Raw genomic sequence first — 27,986 nt, forward strand, 5'->3', positions numbered from 1 at the left:
CGTGCAACGACACGAGGCCACCACCCCCATTAGATAGTCATTAACGATTCCCTGTTTAATAGACCCTTACGTAATTATATTACTCATGCGCACCGTCATGCACTGTCTCTCCTGGATCATTTATTTTGTTTTTTTCTTAGAGTTCTTCGCGGTCTCCGCATTTCCTCCCGAGGCAGATACGCACACAAATGTAAATATATAAATGCATATACACTCCTCTAAGTCCATCTCGCATCTTTTTGTGTCTACCAATTTTCTCGAGTTTTTATTTTATCAAATCAATTCTGCATAATCGGAGATTTGATAAATTATTATTCATTAGTAGTTTTTTAAATTTTAACATAATTTTTTTACTTTAATAATATGTTTCTGTATTTTATGTATCATTGTAATATTAAGAAAAAAGTTTGTAAAATTAAAATCACGACTTCAGCTTGTAAGAAATTTTAAATTTATCATAGTCTTTCTAATTAAAAGAATTATTCCATACTGAACAACAAATCTGTAAAAACGAAGTATAAATAACTTACATATTTTTTCAAATATTAAGTACTTTGTAGCATTAAATGGGGGTATACTATAGATACTTATTGATAAAATGTAAGCTACCCCTGCCCAACTTATTGTTAGTATAAAATTAATTGAGACAATCGATACTTGTCTCGATTATGCTCTCTTGAACCATTTCACGCGAGAATAACTCAGTATCTTTCTCAATGGTTGCGTTCGGCGGAGAATGTAGCGGTGGCGCATTTTAGTTTTGCATCTGCAGTTGTTCATGGATCTCCTTGCAACTGTTCTTCAGAGACTTGCACAGATTGCCTTCAACAAATACCGTAGTGACAGCTAGCGCTTTCGTGGCATCCTCAAGATTGTGAAAAAACATCAGGTTAACTCTGTAAAGCAGAAGGTACATGAGGAGATGTTAAGTAAATGGCAGTACGGTCAAAACAGGAGATAATGGTTCTTAAAACACAAAACTCACAATTTACTAGCGTCTTCCGGCGACTTAAAGTAAAGCTTCTTCGATTGGGTAAGTTTTTTCTCGTCCAGCAACTGCAAACAAATCGTCATGTAAATCATACGCTTATAATCTCGTAATATTATCATCGGATAATGATCGAAATTTTGTTTGTATGCGCGACGGAATGTGAAACAAGGTCAGCACGTGCACGATCGCTCAGATTAGGCCTTGCGCTTTCTGCAAATTCGAATCTACCTTGAAAATCGCGTAGCGCGCCGGCATCAGCATGATCGTTGCAACTCGACTCTCGCGACGATCGATTTTATACAGTTTTTTCCGGTTGAGTTCATGAATTTTCAGATCCACGCCGGAATCAGCCGGAATCTAATTGCATTTCCGGAGGATTTTTGAGAGCTTATGTGTCAGATCTTCTGCAGATATGCGACACGTGTAACTATAGACCTTCTCTTGTTAACTCTTACACTGGTTTTACTGTACTAACTAATGATCTAGATAGGTGTATGTGTATGTGTCATATATATGTAGATGGGTCGCGATAGCGTACCGTGAAGTACTAAATAATTGAAGAACACGCACTTAATTAAATATAGATAAAGTTATATTTTTGATGTATTTAAAATAATACATTAATAACAAATATAACACAGAGTTTAAACATAAGCTAGTGTTATAACTTTGACTTAGGATGTTTTATCTTATTTTCTTATTTTCGAATTGTTTTTGTTGGAATTTTTGGATAACAAATGGTTCTCTTTCTCGCCCGCGCCACACGTCCTTTGAACACATAAAAAATTTCATTAGCACTTGCTTCTTTAAAGCAGGAAATTATTTTACACTATAATAAAGGATTCAGTTGTTACAAGTTTAATTAAACGAAATCCACATGTAAAATTCATATGATTTCTCGATATTAGCATGGCTAAACATCATTACAATATATATTATATAATAAAAGATTTAGTTGTTACAAGTTTAATTCAGCGAAATCTATATGTAAAATTCTTATGATTTCTCGATCCATATTAGCATGGCTAAACATCATTATATTATATTTAATATAAAACATTTTTCATCTTTCGAAATGGCCTTTCTACCTTTCTCACCATCTTACTGGGTTTTATTTAATTTATTCTTTGATTTGTTTATCATCTTTTAGAAAATCACATTATAATTTAATTATAATGTTTAAAATTTTAAGTACTAAAATTGTAAAATTTGTGTCAACGAGATTTTGTTTCCCCTGTATTAATTTTTTTTTCTGTTTTTAGATAAATTTTTACTTACAACCATTTCCTTATTAATTCGGTTCTTTATATTTTATCTTTATATTTTACGGATTCTAAATTCAGAAACGCTTTTGCGCCACCAACAGTTATAAATAGCACAAAAACAGATCCCATAAAATGTTTATTTTTATTTTTATCTAGAAACTTTTTTATCTGCAAAATAAAATTAGCTAATTTACTAAATATATTAAAAAATAATTTTTAATATATTAATATATAGGTTGCGGTCGATAATGCCACCTCCCATGATGAAGAGTTAGGACAGCCATTAAGAAATACTTTGGATGCGTTCCACTTAACACTCACGATACTTGCAAACATTATTTGTCTTTGTTTAATATTCAATAAGCAGTAAAGATTAAATGATTCCAATGGCGTTGCGAGTGTTAAGTGAAACGCACTTCCTGTATATTAAGCAATAACATTCTGCTGTGGCCTACTATAAATTTTAATTATATACATCCCACAAACCAATCTTCTGTCAGATATCTTTCAGAAACCTTTTTGAAAGATGTTGTGCTGTATGGGATATTATAGTTTTATCTTAATTAATGAATTACATATACTTACCACAATCGTTTCATACGGTTGGTATAGTTCAAAAAAGTTTTTGAAGTTTAGAATAGTGCTATCCAAAAAAAATCCTTTTGCATAAATTATTCGTTCTCTTTGAGCCTTTATGCATTCCTCATTATTTTCTGGAAACGGGTGTTTTGGTGATCAACGTATCTTCTTCCTGTTCTCATCAGAAATCTCTATGAGATCACTTTTAATTATATACATCCCACAAACCAATCTTCTGTCAGATATCTTTCAAAAATCTTTTTGAAAGATGTTGTGCTGTATGGGATATCATAGTTTTATCTTAATTAATGAATTATATATACTTACCACAATCTTTTCATACGGTTGATACAGTTCGAAAAAGTTTTTGAAGTTTAAAATAGTGCTATTCAAAGAAAATCCTTTTGCATAAATTATTCGTTCTCTCTGAGCCTCTGAGCATTTCTCATTATTTTCTGAAAACGGATGTTTTGGTGATCAACGTATCTTCTTCCTGTCCCCAAAAATCTCCACGAGATCACTAGTCTTCAAAGTTTTCAGAATGATATCAATATTTTTGGTGAGAGCAGCTAACAATTTAAAATCTAACATGACTCTCACTGGAATCCAGCCGTCGTTCAGTTTTGTTTCGTCAGTGAGAAATTTATCTCATATCTCAATCATATTATATTTAATTACATTAATATAAGGGTATCCCACAATAATTCTGGATAGAATACAAGCCTGTTTACGCGGGAGTCCAAATTTAAAGACTTTTTCTATTTTTAACTCTGCAAAGTTATTCATGTAATAATTACCGGTTCCAATATTAATTTTATTTAGATATTCTCTATCTATTTCAACGTAACTTCCCCTCAACGAGAAGATCATTCCCGAAAATACTATATTATTTTCAATAGTTTCACCCATCAAAGCCCCGTCCTTTGCTGCTCCATCTGCAATTCCATTTCTTAAAATATTTTTATGTGCCGGGCACCACGTGAATCTAACCCCAGTGAGAAATGATACATCGAATCGACATCGAATCGATATCGATTCGACATCGAAATTTTACGTCGATTTATATATCAAATTTGATATTCAGATGATCACAGTTTCGATGATTTATCGATATCGAATCGACATCGATTCGATATCAATTCAACAAACTATTTTTTGGGCCACTTATTCAACCAACTCCGATTAAGTTTAATGGTTGATTAACGATTTGTTAACATAACAAAATAATTCAAAGTAACCAACTGTTTCAACAAAATTAGATTAGATTAGAACGATTACATTGTTAGAAATACAAGTTAGTAACACTGAATTATTTTATTACGTTGGGAAGCCTTTAATCAACAATTAAAGTTAATCAGAATTGGTCGAAGTTACCCTAAATTTCACCAACTACGATTAAATTGACGGTTAAAGTTAACAGGATGTAGATACAAGTATAACGATTTTTTATCTTTTAATACTTTATTAACTTGAACTGTTAGTTCAACCATAATTGGTAAAACCGTGATTGATTCTTATACAAATAATAATAAACTAACAAAAAAGGTTTTTAATATATTTTTAATTAATTTTATTTATTTTTATACATATTTATTATTCTCTTTGGTTGCATTTTTTGCCACGAATAGTCCCATCCGTTTGTGTGCGCCATGGAGCATTGGCCAACCATAACTTTGCAACATTGTCAGCCGTGACCATTTCTTCTGGTTCAAAATATAATAGTAGTGCACCTAAACATGAAATAGATACATATCCTTGTGACAAAAACTATTTCAAAGTACTTAAGATTATTTAAGACATTAGTTAACTTTAACTTTCTTTAAAAATGTAAAAATTGTTTTCATAATTAATAAAATGAGATTTATATATATATATAGTTAATTTTCTTTGCATGTATTTTAAGTTTTAAGACAAAAAATCTTACTGCTCATGGAAATCTAACAAATAAATAGAATTTTATTCAGTATAAAAAATTTGAGGATATAAATTAGTCCCTAACATAAAAAAAAATATAAAAGTTTAAAAATTAAAATAGGGCAAATTATTTTGTCTTAAACAAAATGCATTAAATTGTATTAATACTAAGTGTAAAAGAACCAGAATAACAATCATAATTATTTTTGTTTTTACTATCTTCTACTTATAATAACGAAGTTTAATAAATTGAAAAATGAGATGTTACACAAATGTTACGTTTTAAGTAAAAAGAAATACCTAGAAATCTCTTAAATATTTTTGCTCACCTAGAATAAGCTCCCACGTCTTCAATATTTCAAATTTTTTTTCCCCTTAGCTCCTTGAAAGCTGTATTTGTTTGCTACATCTTTACAAATAACATTTCGTAATATCTTCCTGACTGAATTATCTAGACTATTTTTGTCTACAAATCTTCCAAAATACATACTCTACAAAAGAAAATAGAAAATAAACACACAATTTTTTCAGTCATTATTCTTAGCAAGAACACACAATGAAAAACTTACTGCCGCTGATAAATTTGCATCGTTGGATAAAAATGTTTCTAAAGCCTGTAGTTCTTGTTCAGATTTAATTGGAAGCGAGGGGAATCCTGTGGGTCTTTTAATAGTTTTCTCATCCGGAAGTATGTATCTATGTAGTTTTTCTTGATTTAGTAAACAAAAATCTAATTTACTATTCAATTCTTTTAATTCTTTTTTTATTTCATTATGATACGTTTTGATGAGACATACAAGAGAAATATCTGCAAATTAAAACAAAAATTAATTTATCTAAAATATATTTATAATTTTTTTTTTACTTTCTTACCTGCATCCTTATTTTGAAAAAAACTGCCTTCAGACTTTTCAGATTGATACATATAGTCGTCATTAGAATGAGACTTATTTTGAGATGAACTGCTTTCAGACTTCTCAGATTGATACAAATAATGTCATTAGAATGAGATTAAAAGAACTTCTGCCTACAGCAGAAGAGGATAGATGTGACAAAGAACTATTTCTCTTCAACTCTTCACTTGGTGAGTTATAAACAAAATCCTTTTCAGATGAGCTGGGCGAAAGAATTTTGATATCTGTAGAGGATGGACAGTATTCAAAAACAATTTGCTTCTCTGGAATCGTTGATGTAATATTATTCTTTTTCAAAATTTTGATTTTCAAAATTCTCAATTTTATCCAAATCAAAATCGTCTACATTTTGATGTTCAAGTGTCTTTTCATCTTGATACAGGGTTAGTTTATCTTTACAAGATTTTTGGAGTTTTTTATTCGACAATAATTGACGAAGTTTTTCAGAGAGCGTAGTATTTTCAGCTTTTTCTTCCTGTATTTTTTTCTTCATGTTAAAGATACGTTTGGTCACTTGATTTTTCGTTTTCAGAGATTTTGTTAATATTTATCTTCTTAAGAGGTTGTTTCTCTAGTTCGAGAGTCTGCTGCCGCACTAATTCGTGCGGGGATCTTCATGGCATAACAAAAGAAACAGGAGGAGGTGCTGGTATTGTTTTCTTTAATTTTTGAAGATTCTTGTTCGATGAACGAGTCTTTCCCTTTTTGACTCTAGAATTTTGCAATCCAGAGTCTGATTCATTTTCAGATTCAGAGTCTAAACGTTGTATCTTTCTTTTTGTTCTGTGTCCTCTTCCTAATTTACGATGATCTGTTTCATAATTGGAATCTTCTACGTATCCCTTACATGAAGCAGCAGCCTTATCATATAAATCTGTAATAAATATCAATTATAAATAGTAATGTGAAATAATTTATAAATAACAAGTCGCGCATACATATCATTTAAAACAAGCTAAAAAGTTTCTTTAGTTCTTTCTAGAAGTTATTAGATTACAGACACAAATTAAAATGTAACCTACAGAAGAAAACTTTAACGCTTTATTGCTTTATCAATATAGTTTAGAAACAGTACTATTAAATTACCATAAAAACTAAAAACAGAGAAAAACAAAATAAGAAAGTGATTAGACAACAATTGCTAGGATAATTGCTGATACTACAATACAATAAAAAAATATGCTATAATATATACATATAATAAACTAAAAAATAATTTTATAAAAATAATATTTTTTAAATATTCCTATAAAATGTTATATAACATAGAAAATATAATTTTCAAAATAACATCAATTTTAAGATCAAATTTTTTGTTAGAACAATTCATTTAAATATATTACACAAAATTATTTACATCCCCTTTTCAATTTCTTCATAAAAAAGCTATTTACCATAAAATCTCTTAATTAAAACAATTTCTTCTCCCCAATTTGGATCAGGCGATTTCTCCTTTCTGACTAAATTTCCCGCATCTACAGATGTGGGTGGCCATTTAATCCGTACTTTCATGTTTTTATCTAATTCAGTTGTAAACTATCGGGTAAGACCAACAGCATAATATACATCATCATCAGAAGTTAGTCTCTTCCCTTCATGTGTTAAAAATTTTAATACTACAAACTGAAAAAAAAGAGCAAGATTAAATCCAAAAAAACATAAAGCTAAAACTATGAAAACATTAATTGTTGTCATCAAGAAAACTAGAAATTTTACAAATATCTTAAGAGAAACTGTTTTCATTAATTATTTTAACTAAAAATTAAAGCATGTGAACAGCATACAGTATACACTAGGCATGTTTCATATATTCTAAATTAACACACACACACACACACACACACACACACACACACACACACACACACACACACACACACACACACACACACATGCACAAAAGAAAAAATAAAATAAAATAAAACACTTCAATGGCACTTGAATCAATAATCGAATTAAAAAAATAAGAATTTTAATAGCAATATATTAATGCTTACCAAATAAATAACATTAAAAGAAAATAAAAAAGTTAATATAGAAAAGGCATAGTGTGAAGCAATGGAAAACATAAAAAAGATTCTCCATCAGGTATAAGCCAACATTTAGTAACAACTTGGGTAAGAAGGAAAATACGCCTTTCTTCACTCAAATTCGATACTCGTATAATACCCAATTCTGATGAGGGCAGAGGATATTGATAAACATCGTCCATTTTTGTAAAAGTGTATCCAACAAAAAAGACTTCATTATGTCTTTCTATAATGTTATGGAGAACAGTAACATCATCATTAACAGTTTTAAAACATAAATCTTTTAAGTTGCACTTAAAAGTTGTATCATTTACCACAATTCTTTGAAATTGCAGACCATCTATTATTTCATTAGCTATAAATTTCCTCCGAATCAAATGCACCTTATTTTCATGATTTTCACAGATAATATCAACATGTCTTTTCTCTAAATCACGATATGCAGCTTGTTTGAGCGGTTTATATCCAGATTGCAGAGATGTTTTAATTGAAAATAACTTATTCTCAAAGGAATAAGCGCTAAAAGTATCAAGTGCGCCATGTTCTTTACATTCATTAGACAGATGACACATGCTATGAACGTTATACACTACAAATTTTTTTCCAAATACATCTGCAGAATGTTTAATAAAAGTTCTTAACAATTGGTTTGCATAGTCACAAAGATTTTTCACAAGCATTGGACTTCTTAAAATGTAAATGCCAGAATGCAGAAGTAAAAAAAGTTTATAAATATTTTCATCAAAGTTTTCACGAAAAATTAAAACACCATCATACAACAAGAGACGTCTATATTCCGTACCTTTCATGTAAGAAAAGTGTTCAAAAGGTTTTGGAAGTCTATTAAAATCTGATGGACATAAGTCCCTTAGCATTTCCAGCTCACGAGAAATAGCTGCAACAGTATTATGGTGCAACTTCCAAGGTCCATTCCATTTTCGAAGGGCTAAGAGAAATCTCTTAAAAACTCCTAAATCAATAAGATGTAGTCCATCCAGACGAAATTGAGATACCAATTGAGCTTCAATGTTAAGCAATGGAGAATGACCCTGATGGTGATATGGTTGCTCCTGGTTACGAAATGATTCATCAGTTCTTAAAGGCTTATCAAGCTCTACATATGTCACGCGATTGTCAATCCACTCTCCTACAATCTCACACTTTTTACAAGCGCAATACCCTCCATGCTCAATACATTTTACTTTTGCACGAGCTGGAGCATCCAAAATATAATGTCTAATAGAAAATTTATAAGCAATATTATTGATTGTATAACCATTTTGAAGTAAATGACTAACTTCTCTCACAAAAGGCTCAAGAAAATCTTCAACACTAGGATCGACTTTTTCTTTAAATATTGCAATGATAAAAGGTTCTTTCTGTATAACAGAGTACTTGCGCAAGTTATCTAAAAATATTAATGGCTTTTCATTATAATGAAGAGAAATGTGCCAAATAACTTTCGCTAAGTTATCAGTTTCCGTTAACTCATTAAAAACCATCGTAAAATATTATTAATGACTTTGTTATACTGTATATAATACGTAGTATTGTTTCTTAAATTATAATTTGTGCGCGAAAGTATGAGCGCGTATGAGAAGGGGCAAGAAATTTGAATGAACTAGAGGGGGAATGGCAATAATCACTTTTAACAAACTATTTTTTATTATAAACGTACAAAATTGACAGGACAAACTTATGCCGCAAGATTAATTTACGTGAGAAGCGGTGCGGTCACGAAGGGCGATGCGATCGCGATAGATTCTTACGGCAGAATGAACGAAACGACGCGAAAAAGAGACAAAAGAAATCGAGGTGGCATTGAAGAGAGCTCGGAGCATCTCTCCGTTGCTAAGTAACTCAAAACCGTGCTAATAACATTTTCTTATTAGGCAATCCTGTACGATTCCCGGACTTTCCTAAAACAAAAACCTATGTGAGGTCACGGCCACCGTCGAGTTAAGCCCCGTGCACATTAATTCCGATCCCAAACAAGTTTCTTAAAACAGTTAAATTTTAAATTACAGCAGCCACAAAACAGAAAATGAACAACGTATATTAAAAACGACTACGAAATAAAATCGACGATTTCGATAAAAGTATTTATAACGAAACAAAGCGCTGGTGTATTAAACTGGATAAAAAAATTGATAGAAAGTCGATCGCGCAGGCTGAAATGAGACAGCAATATATCTGCAGTAGCAGGCCGAAACAGTGATAAAGTCGCGCGAAAAGTCACTTTGACAATTTTTTAAACAAATTAGGCGGTCTTATGCCGCCTTAATCATTAAATATTATTGTTGTACGGACTCTTGAAATCGTCTGTGAATTTTTTGAAGCCATCCCGACCCCGCCGGAAAAAGAGGCTACGGTTTAAACGATAAAGTCGCGCGAAAAGTCACTTTGACAATTTTTTAAACAAATTAGGCGGTCTTATGCCGCCTTAATCATTACATATTATTGTTGTACAGACTCTTGAAATCGTCTGTGAATTTTTTGAAGCCATCCCGACCCCGCCGGAAAAAGAGGCTACGGTTTAAACGATAAAGTCGCGCGAAAAGTCACTTTGACAATTTTTTAAACAAATTAGACGGTCTTGTGCCGCCTTAATAATTGCACATTATTATTGTAGACACCCTAAAATGCGTGCGTGTATATTTTAAATTATCTACGATTCTATTTTACTTTATTCGTTGTCGTGGTTTAGCCCTGCCATGCCCCCAATGCTATGTCGTCCCTGGTTTGAGCGCGACGGGTGGCTATCGAAGGTGGCTAGATTCAGCGTCGTTACTTTTTAGACATATGATTAATCCTATAAAACCTGTTTTACTTTTTGTTTCTAGTATAGGTTGATTATTTATTTTTATTGATTTAATATATTTAATAAATTTTTCTACATTTATCTTTACATTCTCAAAATTTTCCACACAAATTGCTCGTTGTGTAATTTTTTTTGTTAAAATGTTTCTTGAATTTAATAAATCAAAAATGTCATTTATTGTTTGACAAAATTCTACCGTCGCTGTTGCACCTTGGAATTATGGAAGCTTTAAATCTTCTTCACAATATTTTAGAGCGATAGCAACGCTAGAGCTAAAGACCTGAACAGCGAGTTTTACTTTCATCTTCTCATTTTTAAAATCAATATGTCTACGTCTAATTTTGGTTGCCAGATGAAGTCTTTCCTCTTCTTGTTTTTGTACGAGCAAAGTTAAATAATTCCAATTAATCATTTTTCCGTTAATATCTGTAAAGCATCCTTTTGCAACTAATATATTCCTCACTAACTTAACCATGTGGCAAGCATCTAGCAATACAGTGATAGGTTCTTGGGTAACAGGATGTTCAAAGTAAGTTTTTAATTTATCTGGAGTTGAGATTTTGGCTCCCAGCTCTTGAACCATCGAAATATTTGTAGAGGCACCATCAAAAGTTATATTATAAATTAAAATTCTATGATTATGTGCAACATGTAATATATCACTTAATATATGACTTTTTTCTTTGCCTGTTAATGTGTGAATAAGATAATAAACAATAACGATTTTGAAATACATATTGATGCCTACTAGCATAAAAACAAAAACATTTGTTGCTTCAGTACTATTTTCACAGTCATTAGAATTGTTTCCAACATCAACAAATCCGTGCCACTGTTTTCCATCAAATTCTATATGTTTCTTAATTGCCATTTTATCACAAGTTAGCGAGAAATATAATTTTTTATCAGCAGCTTGAGCTTTTTGACATAGTTGTGAAACATACTCCAACGCAGAAATTGAAATTCCTGGCTCATTATTAACAGAACTTAACCATTTTTTTATTGTGCTTTGATGAGGTAAAATATTCATGTTTTCCTTACATATTCATATGCCGCAGGAGAATAAAAATGTAAAGTACAAGCAAACTTTTTCAATTCTATAGGAAATGACTTTTGCTTTTTGAGTAAAAGTTTATTAATAAATTCTTGGATTACTGGCGAACACATTTTCTGGGGAAATAAATAAAAAATACATTTACATTTTTATAATTTTTTATGTATATACAGGGTGTTTGGTAAAGATTTATGCAATCTTTATAAGCAGGTAGAGCGCATTAAGCTGAATATAAAATCCTCATCGTTTTTCCATTTCCACAATAGTTAACGAGTTATAGACTTGTAAAATTTTCTGTATTAGTCCGGCCTACCGGCAAATGCAAGCACGCCGAGCGCCCGACCGCGGCGGCCGCCCCTCCGTAGCGCTTGAACCCTGAGATTGCTAGGCGCGCGGAGGGAGTTGTTACAACAAGCGGCAATGGCTACGCCCAATGTGTACGTGTACATACATGTGTACAAAAAAATATCAGTTCTAATGCTTAAAGAAGCAATTACTAAATTTATTTTTTTTTAATAAATAATGATTATTTTTAATAAAAAATTTTTTTTGGTGATAGTCTTAAATGTCGTAAACTGTCATAAATTTTAAAAGAAGCTATTATCATGTGCTCAAAAACAAATTTATCCTTCTTTAAACAACATTAGAAAATTTTATCGATTAAAATGGAAATAACAACCAAATAAAATGTTTGTTTCAACTTTATATTCTTAATTTGTTTCAACTTTATATTCTTAATTAAAAATTAAATAACGAGGATATTTATATTTTTAATAAAATTAATCCTTGTGATAGACTTATAATACACGGAAAAAACTTTATGGTAAAAATTACTCTGGTAAGTAATAAACGCGTGACAAGGAGAAATTATGAAAATTTTTATTACGTTTTTCATCAAATTACGATAATATTTACATTACTTATATGATATAATTCTCTGAAATTTCTTCTTACAGTTCGTGGTTACTATCATAAATAATAAATCATACATAATTTTACTATAAAATTTTCTCCGTGTAGATTTACGAATATATGAATTTATTAAATGTTTGAAAACTTATAAACAATATTTATTTAATTCAAGAAAATTTAGTATGTAATGTGTGTGTATTTGGTGTGCGTGTGCGTGTGTTTGTGTGTGTGCGTGTGCGTGTGTGTGTGTGTGTGTGTGTGTGGTATATGTACGTACATACGCGAGAAAAGAATAATCACTTTGTGACAGGAAAATGAATAATCATTCCTTAGTTCGCGATTTTATATCACTATTATTATTCATGCTGATTACTATACAATACACGCACACGTAGAAAAATATGATTCTAGTTTTAAGAAAATCAATTATTCATTTTTAATTTTATTCTTTTTTAATAATTATCTTATTTTTAATGGTTGAAAAGAATATTATATTGATAATAAACACCTCACTTTACACAAAACAAATAATGTTTAACATTTTTGTGTATGTATCACACACACACACACACACCAAATACACACACATTACATACTAAAATTTTCTTGAATAAAATAAATATTGTTTATAAGTTTTCAAACATTTAATAAATTCATATATTTGTAAATCTACACGGAGAAAATTTTATAGTAAAATTATGTATGATTTATTATTTATGATAGTAACCACGAACTGTAAGAAGAAATTTTAGAGAATTATATCATATAAGTAGTGTAAATATTATCGTAATTTAATGAAGAACATAATAAAAATTTTCATAATTCCTCCTTAGCACGCGTTTACTACTTACCATAGTAATTTTTACCACAAGGTTTTTTCCGTGTATTATAAGTCTATCACAAGAATTTAATTTGAGTAATTAAACTTTCACTTGCACTAGCCAAAATTATATCGTCAACATAGAGAAGCAAATAAACAATCTCTCTATCGCAATTTTTGAAATAAAGGCAATAATCGTTCTGAGATCTTTTAAATCCTAAATCTAATAAAAATTGATTAATTCGGTCATTCCAACATTTTGACGACTGTTTCAAACCATACAGGGATTTTCTTAATTTATAAACTTTGTTATGTTTATGTATTACCCCTTCTGGTGAGTATATATAGATTTCATCCTTTAAATATCCATTTAAGAATGCAGTCTTTACATCCATTTGTATGAACTTAAATGAAAGTTGATTTCCTACTGCTAATAATGTACAAATAGTGGACATTTTTGTAACTGGTGAATATATTTCGTCATATTTAAAGTTATCTTTTTGAGCGAAACCCCGCACTACCAATCTTGCCTTGTATTTATCTGCTTATCTTCTAAAGATTTATACGTAAATAGCCACTTCGTATCTAAAATTTGACTCTTATTTGGTTTCTGTACTAATTCCCAAGTTTCATTTTTATTTATTGCTTCTATTTCCTTTTCTACTGCATTCATCCAGAACCTCTTATTTTCCCTATTTTCTAGCTCTCTAAAATGTCGCGGTACATCTTCAATATATGAAATAGCATCAAATGTCAATCAAAATATACATCTCATAGTCATTGTATCTTAAAGGTTGTTTGATAATTCTTTCACTTCTTCTTATACTATCATTTTCGTTTTTATCCTTATCTTTTACATTACATCTAATCTTATCATTACTTTCTAAATTATCATCTTTAACAATTTCCTCATTCCCAAAATTATTCTGTTTCACAGTTTCATCATTTTCATTATCATCTAACTCTTGTATATATTTCTTCTTATAGTAAAATGTATTCTCATCAAATTTTACATCCCTTGATATAATTATTTTATTTTTATTCACATCCCATAATCTATAACCATTAGGCGCGTAACCTACCATAATACATTTTTCCGCTTTCACATCAAACTTATCCCTCAATTGTTTTGGTATTAGACTAAACGTTACTGTTCCAAAAATCCTAATATTTTCAATATTTGGCTTCTTACCTAACCATATTTCTGCTGGTGCATCTTAATTTAGAAATTTTTGTGTTAAACATAGACTGGGTCATTTTAATATATTCTTTAAAACAATTGATTACTTCATCTTTGGATTTTATTAAGTATACCACTGTAAAGCTTGAAAAATCGTCAATAAATGTTACAAAGTATCTACTTCCACAAAATGATATGGGTTTAATCGGACCACAAACATCCGAATGTATTATTTCCAGAATTCTTTTAGCTTTAGTTCTCCGCCCGAAACGCGACCTTACCATTTTTCCATTTATACAAGCTTCACAAAATTTCATTTTATTTACTTCTATATTTTCATTTAAACCATTTACCATTTTATGTTTTATTAACTTTTCCAAATTTGAATATCCTAGATGACCGAGTTTTTTGTGCCATAATTTTTCGTCATTACTTTCTTTTTCTATATTTAAACTTTCATGCTTGACAACTTCAAAATTTAATTCATAAAGATTATTTCTCTTACCTATAGCTACTATTTCTTTGTTCTTATCAACTAGTTTTACTTTATTATTTTCAAATACTACCGCAATATTAGATAATTCTAATCTTTTGACTGATAACAAATTTTTTCGTAAGTTTGGTACATAAAATACATTCTTTATATTATATTTTGTCGTTTTATTATTGACTTTACTCAAGACCTTAATATTTCCTATGCCAATAGCTTCCATATAATTATAATTTCCACTCTTAGCAACAGCTATTCTAATAGGTTCTTTCAATATTAAGAGACTATCAAAATAAATTTTACTATTTACTAAATGATCAGTGCAACCTGAATCGACATAGAACGTTAAAATTGATTCTTTCTTTGGATCTACGTGTGAATCTTGGGTCATAAAGCAGATGCTGTCCTCTTCCTCCTGTGAAGGTGTTGAGTCTGTATAATCTGCATAGTTATTTCTTGATCCTTTGTAGCTTCCTCTGCCTCTGCCTGCGAAATTTCCTTTGTGACCAAAACCTCGACGATAATTTCTGGATGTTCCACGATTTCCTCAAAAATTGTCTCGACCTCTTGTATTTGGTTTAGTTAAATTTAAATCTCGAACGTCTTCTTGCTCCGGATTTCTCCATGGCTTCCTGCAGTCTTTTTTGAAATGACCATATCCTCCACAACGATAACATGTACTCGTCCTTGAATTGAATGCAGTAGGTTGCTGTTTCATCTTCTTGCTATCTCCAAGACTTAGTTTCTTCTTTTCTTCTTCAGCACGTAGTCTGCTCTTTACTGTATTCAGCGTCAGCCCAGGAGTACTTTCCAACACAGCAATTATTGTTTCATATGATTTCGGCAAACTCATGAATAGATTGCATATGACATCTTCATCCCTTAACTCTGCTCCTGCTTCCTTTAGTTGTCTGATTGTCTTGTCAAATTCCGATATGAAGTCATCATAACTATCTTCTTCTTCGTACTTTATTGATAGTAATTTTTTTTCTTAAAAACATTTGGCCCGCCAAACCTTTTTTCTCGAACGCTTCTTCCAGACATTTCCACATTTCGTACGCTGTTTCTTTATTTTTTAATAATTCTAGTTGTCCATCCGTTACATACTGTACTATCCCAGATAGAACACAGAAGTCACAATAATGTCATTTGTCACTTAATTCATCATGATGATGTCATAAGAGTACCTTTTATGTACTTATAAGTGACAAATAAAATCACAATGACATTGTGATTTTGTGTTCTACCTGAGTATTAGGGATCTTACTTTTATATCCTTCGTTTTAAATGCTTGTTTCTTCGCTTCAGTGTCATATATCGTTTCACTAAAAACGTGATTTACAACTTCAAATACATCTTTTTCCTTTAATACTAATGTCATCCTAAATTTCCAGCTCGAAAAATTCGTTCCATCGAACAGGTCGATATTTATTTTATATTGTGCCACGTTTCTTTCTCTAACCTCACTTTTAAGGCTTCTCGTTGTATCCGTCTAGATTTCTTTTTATCGTCGATCACCTGGGCCCATAACCTGTTAGTTTTATTGGTCTTTAATCCCGAAATCAAACGTCAGATTTATTTAATAAAGTAGTTTTATTAAAGAGGATCGTTACAAGATGCTTCGTTGTAATAATATTTTTGATAGATAGTTTTTTTAAGAGAGGAAGAGAGGAAGAACATCGAACATAGTATTACATAGAAAGGCAACCAATCATCAGTCAACATAAATTGCAGACCAACGACATCTATCATCCATTTACTCTTGGATTACTAATTTCAACAGGTTCTTCCACTCGCGCGTCAAATTATCGTACGTATTGTTTAATATCCGACAAAGTGTCCTGGGAGAAGTATTTCTTTGCGCGTTTTGCCGGACTCAGTGATATCGAGTTAGGGGCTTGCAAGGAGGCATCGCTGAACATCGAGCTGGACGAGCTGGTCGACGACAGGATAGATGATCGGCCAGACAAATTCAGTGTGTACAGCTGGTAATCACTGTTTATAGAATCGGGCGACGAATTGACCTTGTCAGATATGTCGACCGAGCTGTCCTCACACTTCTGCCTGGGCACGATTATCACGGGCTCACAATTTACCGCGGTCAACTCCTTGCTCACGGGCCCCCTTGTGTTCTTATCCACGTGCAACAGATAGTTGAATTTCAAGTACATATCAATCTCCCGCTTCACCTGCAATAATAATTTTCTCCTGTTTTTCCACATATTTTTACCATTACATAACAAAACATTTTTTCTACAAACAAGTCTATTTCGTAAATCTGGATTATTGATGCTATATAAATAATTTTTTAACAAGCAGCGTCATATTATGAACGATTTTATTCCGATCAGAATCAAACAAAGAAAAAACGGAAAATATTTAAACAATAAATATTAAGTTTCCAATTAATTAACAATAATTAATGTACAATAAAGTGCAATAGGTTGTTGTAACAACTCCCTCCGCGCGCCTAGCAATCTCAAGGTTCAAGCGCTAGGGAGGGGCGGCCGCCGCGATCGGGCGCTCGGTGTGCTTGCATTTGCCGGTAGGCCGGGCTAATACAGAAAATTTTACAAGTCTATAACTCGTTAACTATTGTGAAAATAGAAAAACGATGAGGATTTTATGTTCAGTTTAATGCGCTCTACCTGCTTATAAAGATTGCATAAATCTTTACCAAACACCCTGTATATATATATAAGCAATAAGACCGGCAGGTCTGCTCCACCTTCGTCCTCTGGCACGTGTCACAACGACGCACGTACTCCGCCATGTCCCGATACATGCGTGGCCAGTGATACTACAAGGCAATTCGCTGGTACGTCTTCTCGACCCCCAAATATCCGGCGTGAGGAGGATCGTGGTTCTCGCGGATTACTTCCCGTCGCGCCTCTCTCGGTACCACCCTTTTCCATTGGTTCCGGTCGCCGACAACCCTCGCGATGCCACGCGTCTTTCTTACGTAAAGCTCGTTGCCCTCCAATTTCCAGTCAGGGTACCGCCGCGGATTTCTCATTATTTCTTTTGCCCGCCCGACATACCATTGGTCGTTCGTCGCGATCACGGCGCAGAGTTCCTTGCCCCCTTCGTACATTTGCGAGAGAGCGTCGGGTACGTGATGCATGGCCCCCTTCCGATATTCAATTACGTAATCGTATTCTAGGAGCTCTAATGCCCATCTCGCTAGTTGGCCCGTAGGGTTTCTTAAATTGTGTAGCCATAGGCTGTTGTGGTCCGTTATTATCGTGAAACGGTAGTAACGGACAGCTAATGCTTTGACTGTTGCATGACGCGCATGCATTGCCAAATTCTTTGACTTGCCGCGGTTAAGATCTAATAAACGTACATTAGAACAACCACAAGTAATTAGAAAAGAATCATCATATGGTAACCACTTGACTTGTTTTAAATTGTAGTCAAGACCACCACTGTATACAGACCGGCAATAATTTTTTCTTTTAGCCCAATCCCAAATACAAACTCGACTACCCCAACTACTATTTTCGTCAGCAATTGCTAACAAATCTCCCTCTTGATTAAAGTTTATGTATTTTATTTCTCTTTCAGGAGGCATGTTATTCCTAATTGGATCATAAAGACCATACATAATCTTGAGCCGCTCCACTGCATACAAAAAAAACCATACAATCTTTTATGAAATAACAAATTACTACCTATTTCGCGATTTATTAATTCTGGTACAATATGCCAGTTATAGCCCTCGAGGTAGGGCCTTAATTTTTGAATTGCCCAAATAACCGCAAAACACTCCTGTTCCGTTGTGGAGTATTTCTTCTCCGCCTCCGATAACGAGCGACTCCCGTACGCAATGACGTGTTCGGCCACCCCGATCCCCTGCGATAGCACCGCGCCTAAGCCTACCGAACTAGCATCTGTCGCTTGTTCGCGTGTTTAATCTCTTTTAATTTGTTATCGATCAATTAAGGGCGTTGGGTCCTTAATATCTTACTCCGAACGGTCCCGCGCGAGCGTAGCTACGTCGGCGCCAGCGGGAGCGTTCGCCAGTTTCTTTTTAGAGGGGTAATTACTTCGTCCCGTTAATTAAGCGATTTACGCGATTGCCACCAAATGCCCAGTTTTGAGGCGCCACAGGGGAAGCTGGCTAGGGGGAGGATTACTCCCCTTTTTGTGTCTTAGCGATATCTAGCGCGGTTCATCGAGAATTACCGCTTTTAATTAGCGCGTGCGTGCCGATCGAGTGGCCCGCACGCTCGCAGTGCGTGATCGCTCGGGCCCGGCACCGTAAGCGCGTGAACTTGCCGGCGTACGCGTTGTCCTGGCAACGCATCGTTGCAGGGCGCGATCCTCGCCTGGATCGTGACAGCCGGCTCGAAAATCTCGGCCGGACGTAACAGTGCAAACTCCATTAGAATGTTGTGATTTAGCCTCGGTAGATAGATTTTTCCGCTACCCTATGTGATCTACGTGTTTAATCTCGCTATCCGTCTCGCTGGCGGTCTCCTCCGCGTTCGACTTAGCACTCTTAATGTCTGTATACTTGGAAAGCCGCCTGGAAAGGCAAAACAATATCTAGCGCGGTTCATCGAGAATTACCGCTTTTAATTAGCGCGTGCGTGCCAATCGGGTGGCCCGCACGCTCGCAGCGCGTGATCGCTCGGGCCCGGCACCGTAAGCGCGTGAACTTGCCGGCGTACGCGTTGTCCCGACAACGCGTCGTTGCAGGGCGCGATTCTCGCTTGGATCGTGACGGCCGGCTCGAAAATCTCGGCCGGACGTAACAGTCCAAACTCCATTAGAATGTTGTGATTCAGCCCCGGTAGATAGATTTTTCCGCCACCCTATGTGACCTGCGTGTTCAATCTCGCTATCCGTCTCGCTGGCGGTCTCTTCCGCGTTCGACTTAGCACTCTTAATATCTGTATACTTGGAAGGGAGGAAGAACATCGAACATAGTATTACATAGGAAAGCAACCAATCATCAGTCAACATAAATTGCAGACCAACGACATCTATCATCCATTTACTCTTGGATTACTAATTTCAACAGGTTCTTCCACTCGCGCGTCAAATTATCGTACGTATTGTTTAATATCCGACAAAGTGTCCTGGGAGAAGTATTTCTTTGCGCGTTTTGCCGGACTCAGTGATATCGAGTTAGGGGCTTGCAAGGAGGCATCGCTGAACATCGAGCTGGACGAGCTGGTCGACGACAGGATAGATGATCGGCCAGACAAATTCAGTGTGTACAGCTGGTAATCACTGTTTATAGAATCGGGCGACGAATTGACCTTGTCAGATATGTCGACCGAGCTGTCCTCACACTTCTGCCTGGGCACGATTATCACGGGCTCACAATTTACCGCGGTCAACTCCTTGCTCACGGGCCCCCTTGTGTTCTTATCCACGTGCAACAGATAGTTGAATTTCAAGTACATATCAATCTCCCGCTTCACCTGCAATAATAATTTTCTCCTGTTTTTCCACATATTTTTACCATTACATAACAAAACATTTTTTCTACAAACAAGTCTATTTCGTAAATCTGGATTATTGATGCTATATAAATAATTTTTTAACAAGCAGCGTCATATTATGAACGATTTTATTCCGATCAGAATCAAACAAAGAAAAAACGGAAAATATTTAAACAATAAATATTAAGTTTCCAATTAATTAACAATAATTAATGTACAATAAAGTGCAATAGGTTGTTGTAACAACTCCCTCCGCGCGCCTAGCAATCTCAAGGTTCAAGCGCTAGGGAGGGGCGGCCGCCGCGATCGGGCGCTCGGTGTGCTTGCATTTGCCGGTAGGCCGGGCTAATACAGAAAATTTTACAAGTCTATAACTCGTTAACTATTGTGAAAATAGAAAAACGATGAGGATTTTATGTTCAGCTTAATGCGCTCTACCTGCTTATAAAGATTGCATAAATCTTTACCAAACACCCTGTATATATATATAAGCAATAAGACCGGCAGGTCTGCTCCACCTTCGTCCTCTGGCACGTGTCACAACGACGCACGTACTCCGCCATGTCCCGATACATGCGTGGCCAGTGATACTACAAGGCAATTCGCTGGTACGTCTTCTCGACCCCCAAATATCCGGCGTGAGGAGGATCGTGGTTCTCGCGGATTACTTCCCGTCGCGCCTCTCTCGGTACCACCCTTTTCCATTGGTTCCGGTCGCCGACAACCCTCGCGATGCCACGCGTCTTTCTTACGTAAAGCTCGTTGCCCTCCAATTTCCAGTCAGGGTACCGCCGCGGATTTCTCATTATTTCTTCTGCCCGCCCGACATACCATTGGTCGTTCGTCGCGATCACGGCGCAGAGTTCCTTGCCCCCTTCGTACATTTGCGAGAGGGCGTCGGGTACGTGATGCATGGCCCCCTTCCGATATTCAATTACGTAATCGTATTCTAGGAGCTCTAATGCCCATCTCGCTAGTTGGCCCGTAGGGTTTCTTAAATTGTGTAGCCATAGGCTGTTGTGGTCCGTTATTATCGTGAAACGGTAGTAACGGACAGCTAATGCTTTGACTGTTGCATGACGCGCATGCATTGCCAAATTCTTTGACTTGCCGCGGTTAAGATCTAATAAACGTACATTAGAACAACCACAAGTAATTAGAAAAGAATCATCATATGGTAACCACTTGACTTGTTTTAAATTGTAGTCAAGACCACCACTGTATACAGACCGGCAATAATTTTTTCTTTTAGCCCAATCCCAAATACAAACTCGACTACCCCAACTACTATTTTCGTCAGCAATTGCTAACAAATCTCCCTCTTGATTAAAGTTTATGTATTTTATTTCTCTTTCAGGAGGCATGTTATTCCTAATTGGATCATAAAGACCATACATAATCTTGAGCCGCTCCACTGCATACAAAAAAAACCATACAATCTTTTATGAAATAACAAATTACTACCTATTTCGCGATTTATTAATTCTGGTACAATATGCCAGTTATAGCCCTCGAGGTAGGGCCTTAATTTTTGAATTGCCCAAATAACCGCAAAACACTCCTGTTCCGTTGTGGAGTATTTCTTCTCCGCCTCCGATAACGAGCGACTCCCGTACGCAATGATGTGTTCGGCCACCCCGATCCCCTGCGATAGCACCGCGCCTAAGCCTACCGAACTAGCATCTGTCGCTTGTTCGCGTGTTTAATCTCTTTTAATTTGTTATCGATCAATTAAGAGCGTTGGGCCCTTAATATCTTACTCCGAACGGTCCCGCGCGAGCGTAGCTACGTCGGCGCCAGCGGGAGCGTTCGCCAGTTTCTTTTTAGAGGGGTAATTACTTCGTCCCGTTAATTAAGCGATTTACGCGATTGCCACCAAATGCCCAGTTTTGAGGCGCCACAGGGGAAGCTGGCTAGGGGGAGGATTACTCCCCTTTTTGTGTCTTAGCGATATCTAGCGCGGTTCATCGAGAATTACCGCTTTTAATTAGCGCGTGCGTGCCGATCGAGTGGCCCGCACGCTCGCAGTGCGTGATCGCTCGGGCCCGGCACCGTAAGCGCGTGAACTTGCCGGCGTACGCGTTGTCCTGGCAACGCATCGTTGCAGGGCGCGATCCTCGCCTGGATCGTGACAGCCGGCTCGAAAATCTCGGCCGGACGTAACAGTGCAAACTCCATTAGAATGTTGTGATTTAGCCCCGGTAGATAGATTTTTCCGCTACCCTATGTGATCTACGTGTTTAATCTCGCTATCCGTCTCGCTGGCGGTCTCCTCCGCGTTCGACTTAGCACTCTTAATGTCTGTATACTTGGAAAGGCGCCTGGAAAGGCAAAACAATATCTAGCGCGGTTCATCGAGAATTACCGCTTTTAATTAGCGCGTGCGTGCCAATCGGGTGGCCCGCACGCTCGCAGCGCGTGATCGCTCGGGCCCGGCACCGTAAGCGCGTGAACTTGCCGGCGTACGCGTTGTCCCGGCAACGCGTCGTTGCAGGGCGCGATTCTCGCTTGGATCGTGACGGCCGGCTCGAAAATCTCGGCCGGACGTAACAGTCCAAACTCCATTAGAATGTTGTGATTCAGCCCCGGTAGATAGATTTTTCCGCCACCCTATGTGACCTGCGTGTTCAATCTCGCTATCCGTCTCGCTGGCGGTCTCTTCCGCGTTCGACTTAGCACTCTTAATGTCTGTATACTTGGAAGGGAGGAAGAACATCGAACATAGTATTACATAGGAAAGCAACCAATCATCAGTCAACATAAATTGCAGACCAACGACATCTATCATCCATTTACTCTTGGATTACTAATTTCAACAGGTTCTTCCACTCGCGCGTCAAATTATCGTACGTATTGTTTAATATCCGACAAAGTGTCCTGGGAGAAGTATTTCTTTGCGCGTTTTGCCGGACTCAGTGATATCGAGTTAGGGGCTTGCAAGGAGGCATCGCTGAACATCGAGCTGGACGAGCTGGTCGACGACAGGATAGATGATCGGCCAGACAAATTCAGTGTGTACAGCTGGTAATCACTGTTTATAGAATCGGGCGACGAATTGACCTTGTCAGATATGTCGACCGAGCTGTCCTCACACTTCTGCCTGGGCACGATTATCACGGGCTCACAATTTACCGCGGTCAACTCCTTGCTCACGGGTCCCCTTGTGTTCTTATCCACGTGCAACAGATAGTTGAATTTCAAGTACATATCAATCTCCCGCTTCACCTGCAATAATAATTTTCTCCTGTTTTTCCACATATTTTTACCATTACATAACAAAACATTTTTTCTACAAACAAGTCTATTTCGTAAATCTGGATTATTGATGCTATATAAATAATTTTTTAACAAGCAGCGTCATATTATGAACGATTTTATTCCGATCAGAATCAAACAAAGAAAAAACGGAAAATATTTAAACAATAAATATTAAGTTTCCAATTAATTAACAATAATTAATGTACAATAAAGTGCAATAGGTTGCTCACCTGCACGGTCTCGTGATCACTTCCATTCTCTCTACCATATCTTTGATAATTTCATAAATACAGCACTTTAAAAATGACGATGGGTGGTAACCACCCTGTGATGGGCAAGGAGAAGTGATTTTAATAATGAGTGGTATTTCCAATAACACTTTATTGCTTAATGTAACTATCTTAAAATAGTAAATGCGATTAGACTGAATTTATTCTATCGGTACTTGGGAACTATACGCACCCTTTCTGTACGACGGTCCCAACGATTCTGCCCGAAAAACAAAAACGCCTCACGCACGGACAGGTTCGTTTGCTACGTTTTCTCCCCTCTCTTAGCCCACACACACACACAAAGCAATCGACGAGTAAGCGTGGAGGAAGACGCTCGGTCAACATTCTCGCTACGTTTTCTCCCCTCTCTTAGCCCACACACACACACACACACACAAAGCAATCGACGAGTAGGCGTGGAGGAAGACGCTCGTTCCACATTCTCGCATTTTCTCGACCTTTCTGCCTTTTCATATTGCGTCACCGGCGTCTCGGTAGCCTGAACGGCCCCGGGTTCCCCCTACGAGGCCCCCGTGCACGCTATCGACCTTCACAACCGAGTTTTTCAACCCACGAGGTCGTTGATTACAATGTGGCTTGACGGCCACGAGCCCATGTGACTCGTGCCAAGAGACACCGGATAGCTTACATGTCAATCATCAAGTAAAGAGAATGGGTACATTGTCCCTCCTCCACGCCTTCACAATATATTGTTACAGACATAGGAAATGTATAGGAAATATGTTCACAATCCGAACGTTCTCCCGTAACACACCCAGTGTGACCTCGATGTTAGAAAAAAGAAGTGTGACCTTGAAGGGTTAATAATGTATTATAATAACTGAACGGTTCAGTGCTGTAAAGATTAGGTCCATGGTTAGTAAAAACATTGGAGAATATGGTATTCAATGGCGCGATAACAAGTTTACCGAAATATGAGGAATCCACCGACACCATTGGTATCCCAATTACAAGGGCAGATATTACAACCCACTTTATGAATGTGATTCAGCATCATTTATGTGTTAACATTAAGATATCAACTTCCGCCGCTTCCGTCGTGCGTGACATCATTATTATCTAGTAAATCGCTTATTAACCACTAGATGGACAGTTACGATTCTTTTGAAATTCGCTTTAATATGTTTCTCAAGTACTGTTTTATCTATTCTTTACTATATATACAGGCATCAAAAGGTTTGGACTCGTACAAGTAATATGCTAGTACGCATACATAAAAATCGTAACGCTATCCCCAGTGAGAAACGATAATGAATTCGACATCAATTCGACGTCGAATCGACATCGAAATGATGATTTCGACGTCGAATCGATGTCGATTCGATGTACTATTTCCCACTGGGTCCCGTGAATCGTGGGAGTGAAAATAAAAAGGGTGTTAGAGCCCAAAAGTGGCTTCTCACTCTTTTTTGAAGAGAATAAAAATCGCTCTCCATTTGTTTTATATCAAACATTTATAAAATTAGTTTTTCAGAAAAAATATAAAAATTAAGTACTTTTTTAAAGTAAATTTTTATAAATTATTTTATGATTATACCAACCAAACGCGATTATTTTCTTATAATGAAATTATACTGTATAAAATAAATAAAACAGCACTTTTAAAAACCTGATATTGAATTGAATTTTAAAAAAACCTGAAAACTATCTAGTAGCAAACAGAGATGGGTAGCAGCAAATACTTTTGTCTTCAAATTACACATTCAATTACATATTACTTTTATAATTTGTAATTGAAATCCATTTAATTATCCATTATGTTCAGCATTTGTAATTAAGTTCCATTTAATTACTCATTATTTTGAGCATTTGTAATGGATGTCCAAAGTAATTAAATTACACTATTGTAATGTAATTACATTTGTGTGATTTAATTACATTTGCGTGATTTAATTACATTTGTGTAATTTAATTATATTTGTGTAATTTAATTACATTTGTGTAATTTAATTACATCTGTGTAATTTAATTACATTTTAATTTTTATTCAAATTGAGTTAACGACAAAGAGAACGTGAGAGTGTACATACTGTACATACTGCAAAAATAATATATTGTGTATCTAGCGGAGAAAGCGACATTTTTTAGACGATCGTGAAGTTTGCCTTCTGCTTGGGCGGCAATCATACGAGTCTGAAAGAAAAGCTTTCTCCCATGCATAAGATATTTTTCATAAGTTATGAACTTATGTTAACTCAATTCGAATAAAAATTAAAATGTAATTAAATTACACATACAGACGTAATTAAATTACACAAATGTAATTAAATTACACAAATGTAATTAAATTATACAAATGTAATTAAATTACACAAATGTAATTAAATTACACAAATGTATAAATAAATTACACAAATGTAATTACATTACAATAGTGTAATTTAATTACTTTGAACATCCATTACAAATGTTCAAACAAATTAGTAATTCAATGGTGTTTAATTACAAATGTTCAAAGTAATGTGTAATTAAATCACATTTAATTATTCATTGTTTTGAGCATTTGTAATTTGGTAATAGTCAATTACAAATTCGCCCATCTCTGGTAGCAAATAAGCGATTACTTATATATAATATATGCGTGATTGGATCGCAACCATGATGTAAATATTCGCAGTTTATAATATATATGTATATACTTTTTTTAATACATAAGTAACGTAACGAGCGTTTGGCGTATGTAGGTTATTTGTGCACACAGCTGAATGTTATTTTAAATTTTATTATAACCCTTTCATCTAGAAAATTTACTACATTTAAAACTTATAAACATAACATTTTATTTATTATTAGAAATATCGTTACAGACATCTAAGAGGAGGGTAGAAACGACGCGGGCAAAACAAACAAGGAAAGGCGAAAGACGGTAGGCCGATAAAATAAACGTAGATTAACCGTACGTTGCGTTTACATATGTCGAAAATTTTTCAAGCGGGTACAGTCCACGGATATCACGATAGAAAAATGAATTTTTCGATTAGAACGCGTTGTTTGATGCAAATCATGGAATTTTATCATGTCGATTCTCTTAAGTTTTTCTAATGTCGACTATAGAAATAGTTTAATAAATAAAGGGAATTTACCCAATACAAAAATTTTTGTATAAAAACGTATATAAATAAATATATAATTATATACAAAATATGTCTATGTATGTTTATAGTAATTTTTTTTTCTTTTTTGAAAAATTTTTATTTGGTATAAAAAAATAACAGTTATTTTGAAAGATAAAAACTAATATACTGACTAAGGATAATAATCTAAATTGAGTAAAATTTTATTCAAGTAATAGATAATAAAGAAATTGTAATTTGTTATTTATATGTATGTGTAATTGAAGAAGAAACTTTTCTTTAAATAAGAATATTTTTTGTGTTATAAATTATTACTTAAATAATTTTATTGTTAATTAATTATGTAAATTATGTACAAATATTGTGTTTATTAAATGCATCAAATAATATAGCAATTTAAAATATTAATAAAATTATTAAATATTTTGTATATTAATTATATATTTTCTTTATAATTTGGAGAATATTATGCATCAAGAGTTCTTACACCAAGTATCTGCAGCGCGTGACAAGCTTGAGATGATTGAATTTTAATAATAACTGATTTGATCAAATCCTATCTCACTATATAATGTAAATTAATATTTTAAAACTAACGAAAGTTTCGGTTTTGCTTATCGAATAATGAAAGTCGGTCAATATTATATTTTTCTGCAGAAAGATATATTTGGTTCAATAAAATTTAATTGAATTAAATAGAATATTAGTTATTACAATGAAATATTCCAATAATTCCAATAGAAACATTTAGATCTAACAACGATTAAAGTTTGATTATTTTAAATTTATTATTATTTATTATTATTTTTCGTCGTTAATGTTGAATTAAAGTAGATCTCTTAAAATAAAAGAATGGCGAGCGCACACTTTTCAAAACAGGTAGCATTGCTACCGGCTACAGCACAGCGGCGATTCATCCTCCGCTTCTCTCCTCT

At 34.8% G+C, this 27,986-nt stretch overlaps 1 protein-coding gene across 3 annotated transcripts; it reads right to left on the reverse strand.

The window, feature by feature from the left end:
* Positions 1-1,750: 1,750 nt before the first annotated feature.
* LOC118646124 lies at positions 1,751-9,810 on the reverse strand. Of its 3 annotated transcripts, XR_004963711.1 has the most exons (6): positions 8,496-8,568; positions 7,058-7,286; positions 5,623-6,537; positions 5,319-5,557; positions 5,079-5,240; positions 1,751-4,565 (listed from the first exon to the last, which is right to left on the reverse strand). XR_004963711.1 is itself a non-coding variant. In XM_036288427.1 (4 exons), exons 1-2 carry the CDS (start codon positions 9,193-9,195, stop codon positions 7,258-7,260), a joined length of 729 nt encoding a protein of 242 aa, XP_036144320.1. In that variant the 5' UTR covers positions 9,196-9,810; the 3' UTR covers positions 5,499-5,557; positions 5,623-6,537; positions 7,058-7,257. The 3 variants fall into 3 exon arrangements, 1 of the variants encoding a protein (XP_036144320.1); XR_004963710.1 differs by having other exon boundaries at positions 1,751-5,240; XM_036288427.1 differs by lacking the exons at positions 1,751-4,565; positions 5,079-5,240 and having other exon boundaries at positions 5,499-5,557; positions 8,496-9,810.
* Positions 9,811-27,986: the final 18,176 nt, after the last annotated feature.

The sequence above is a fragment of the Monomorium pharaonis genome, chromosome 6 (assembly GCF_013373865.1).
Source record: "Monomorium pharaonis isolate MP-MQ-018 chromosome 6, ASM1337386v2, whole genome shotgun sequence".
NCBI lineage: Eukaryota > Metazoa > Arthropoda > Insecta > Hymenoptera > Formicidae > Monomorium > Monomorium pharaonis.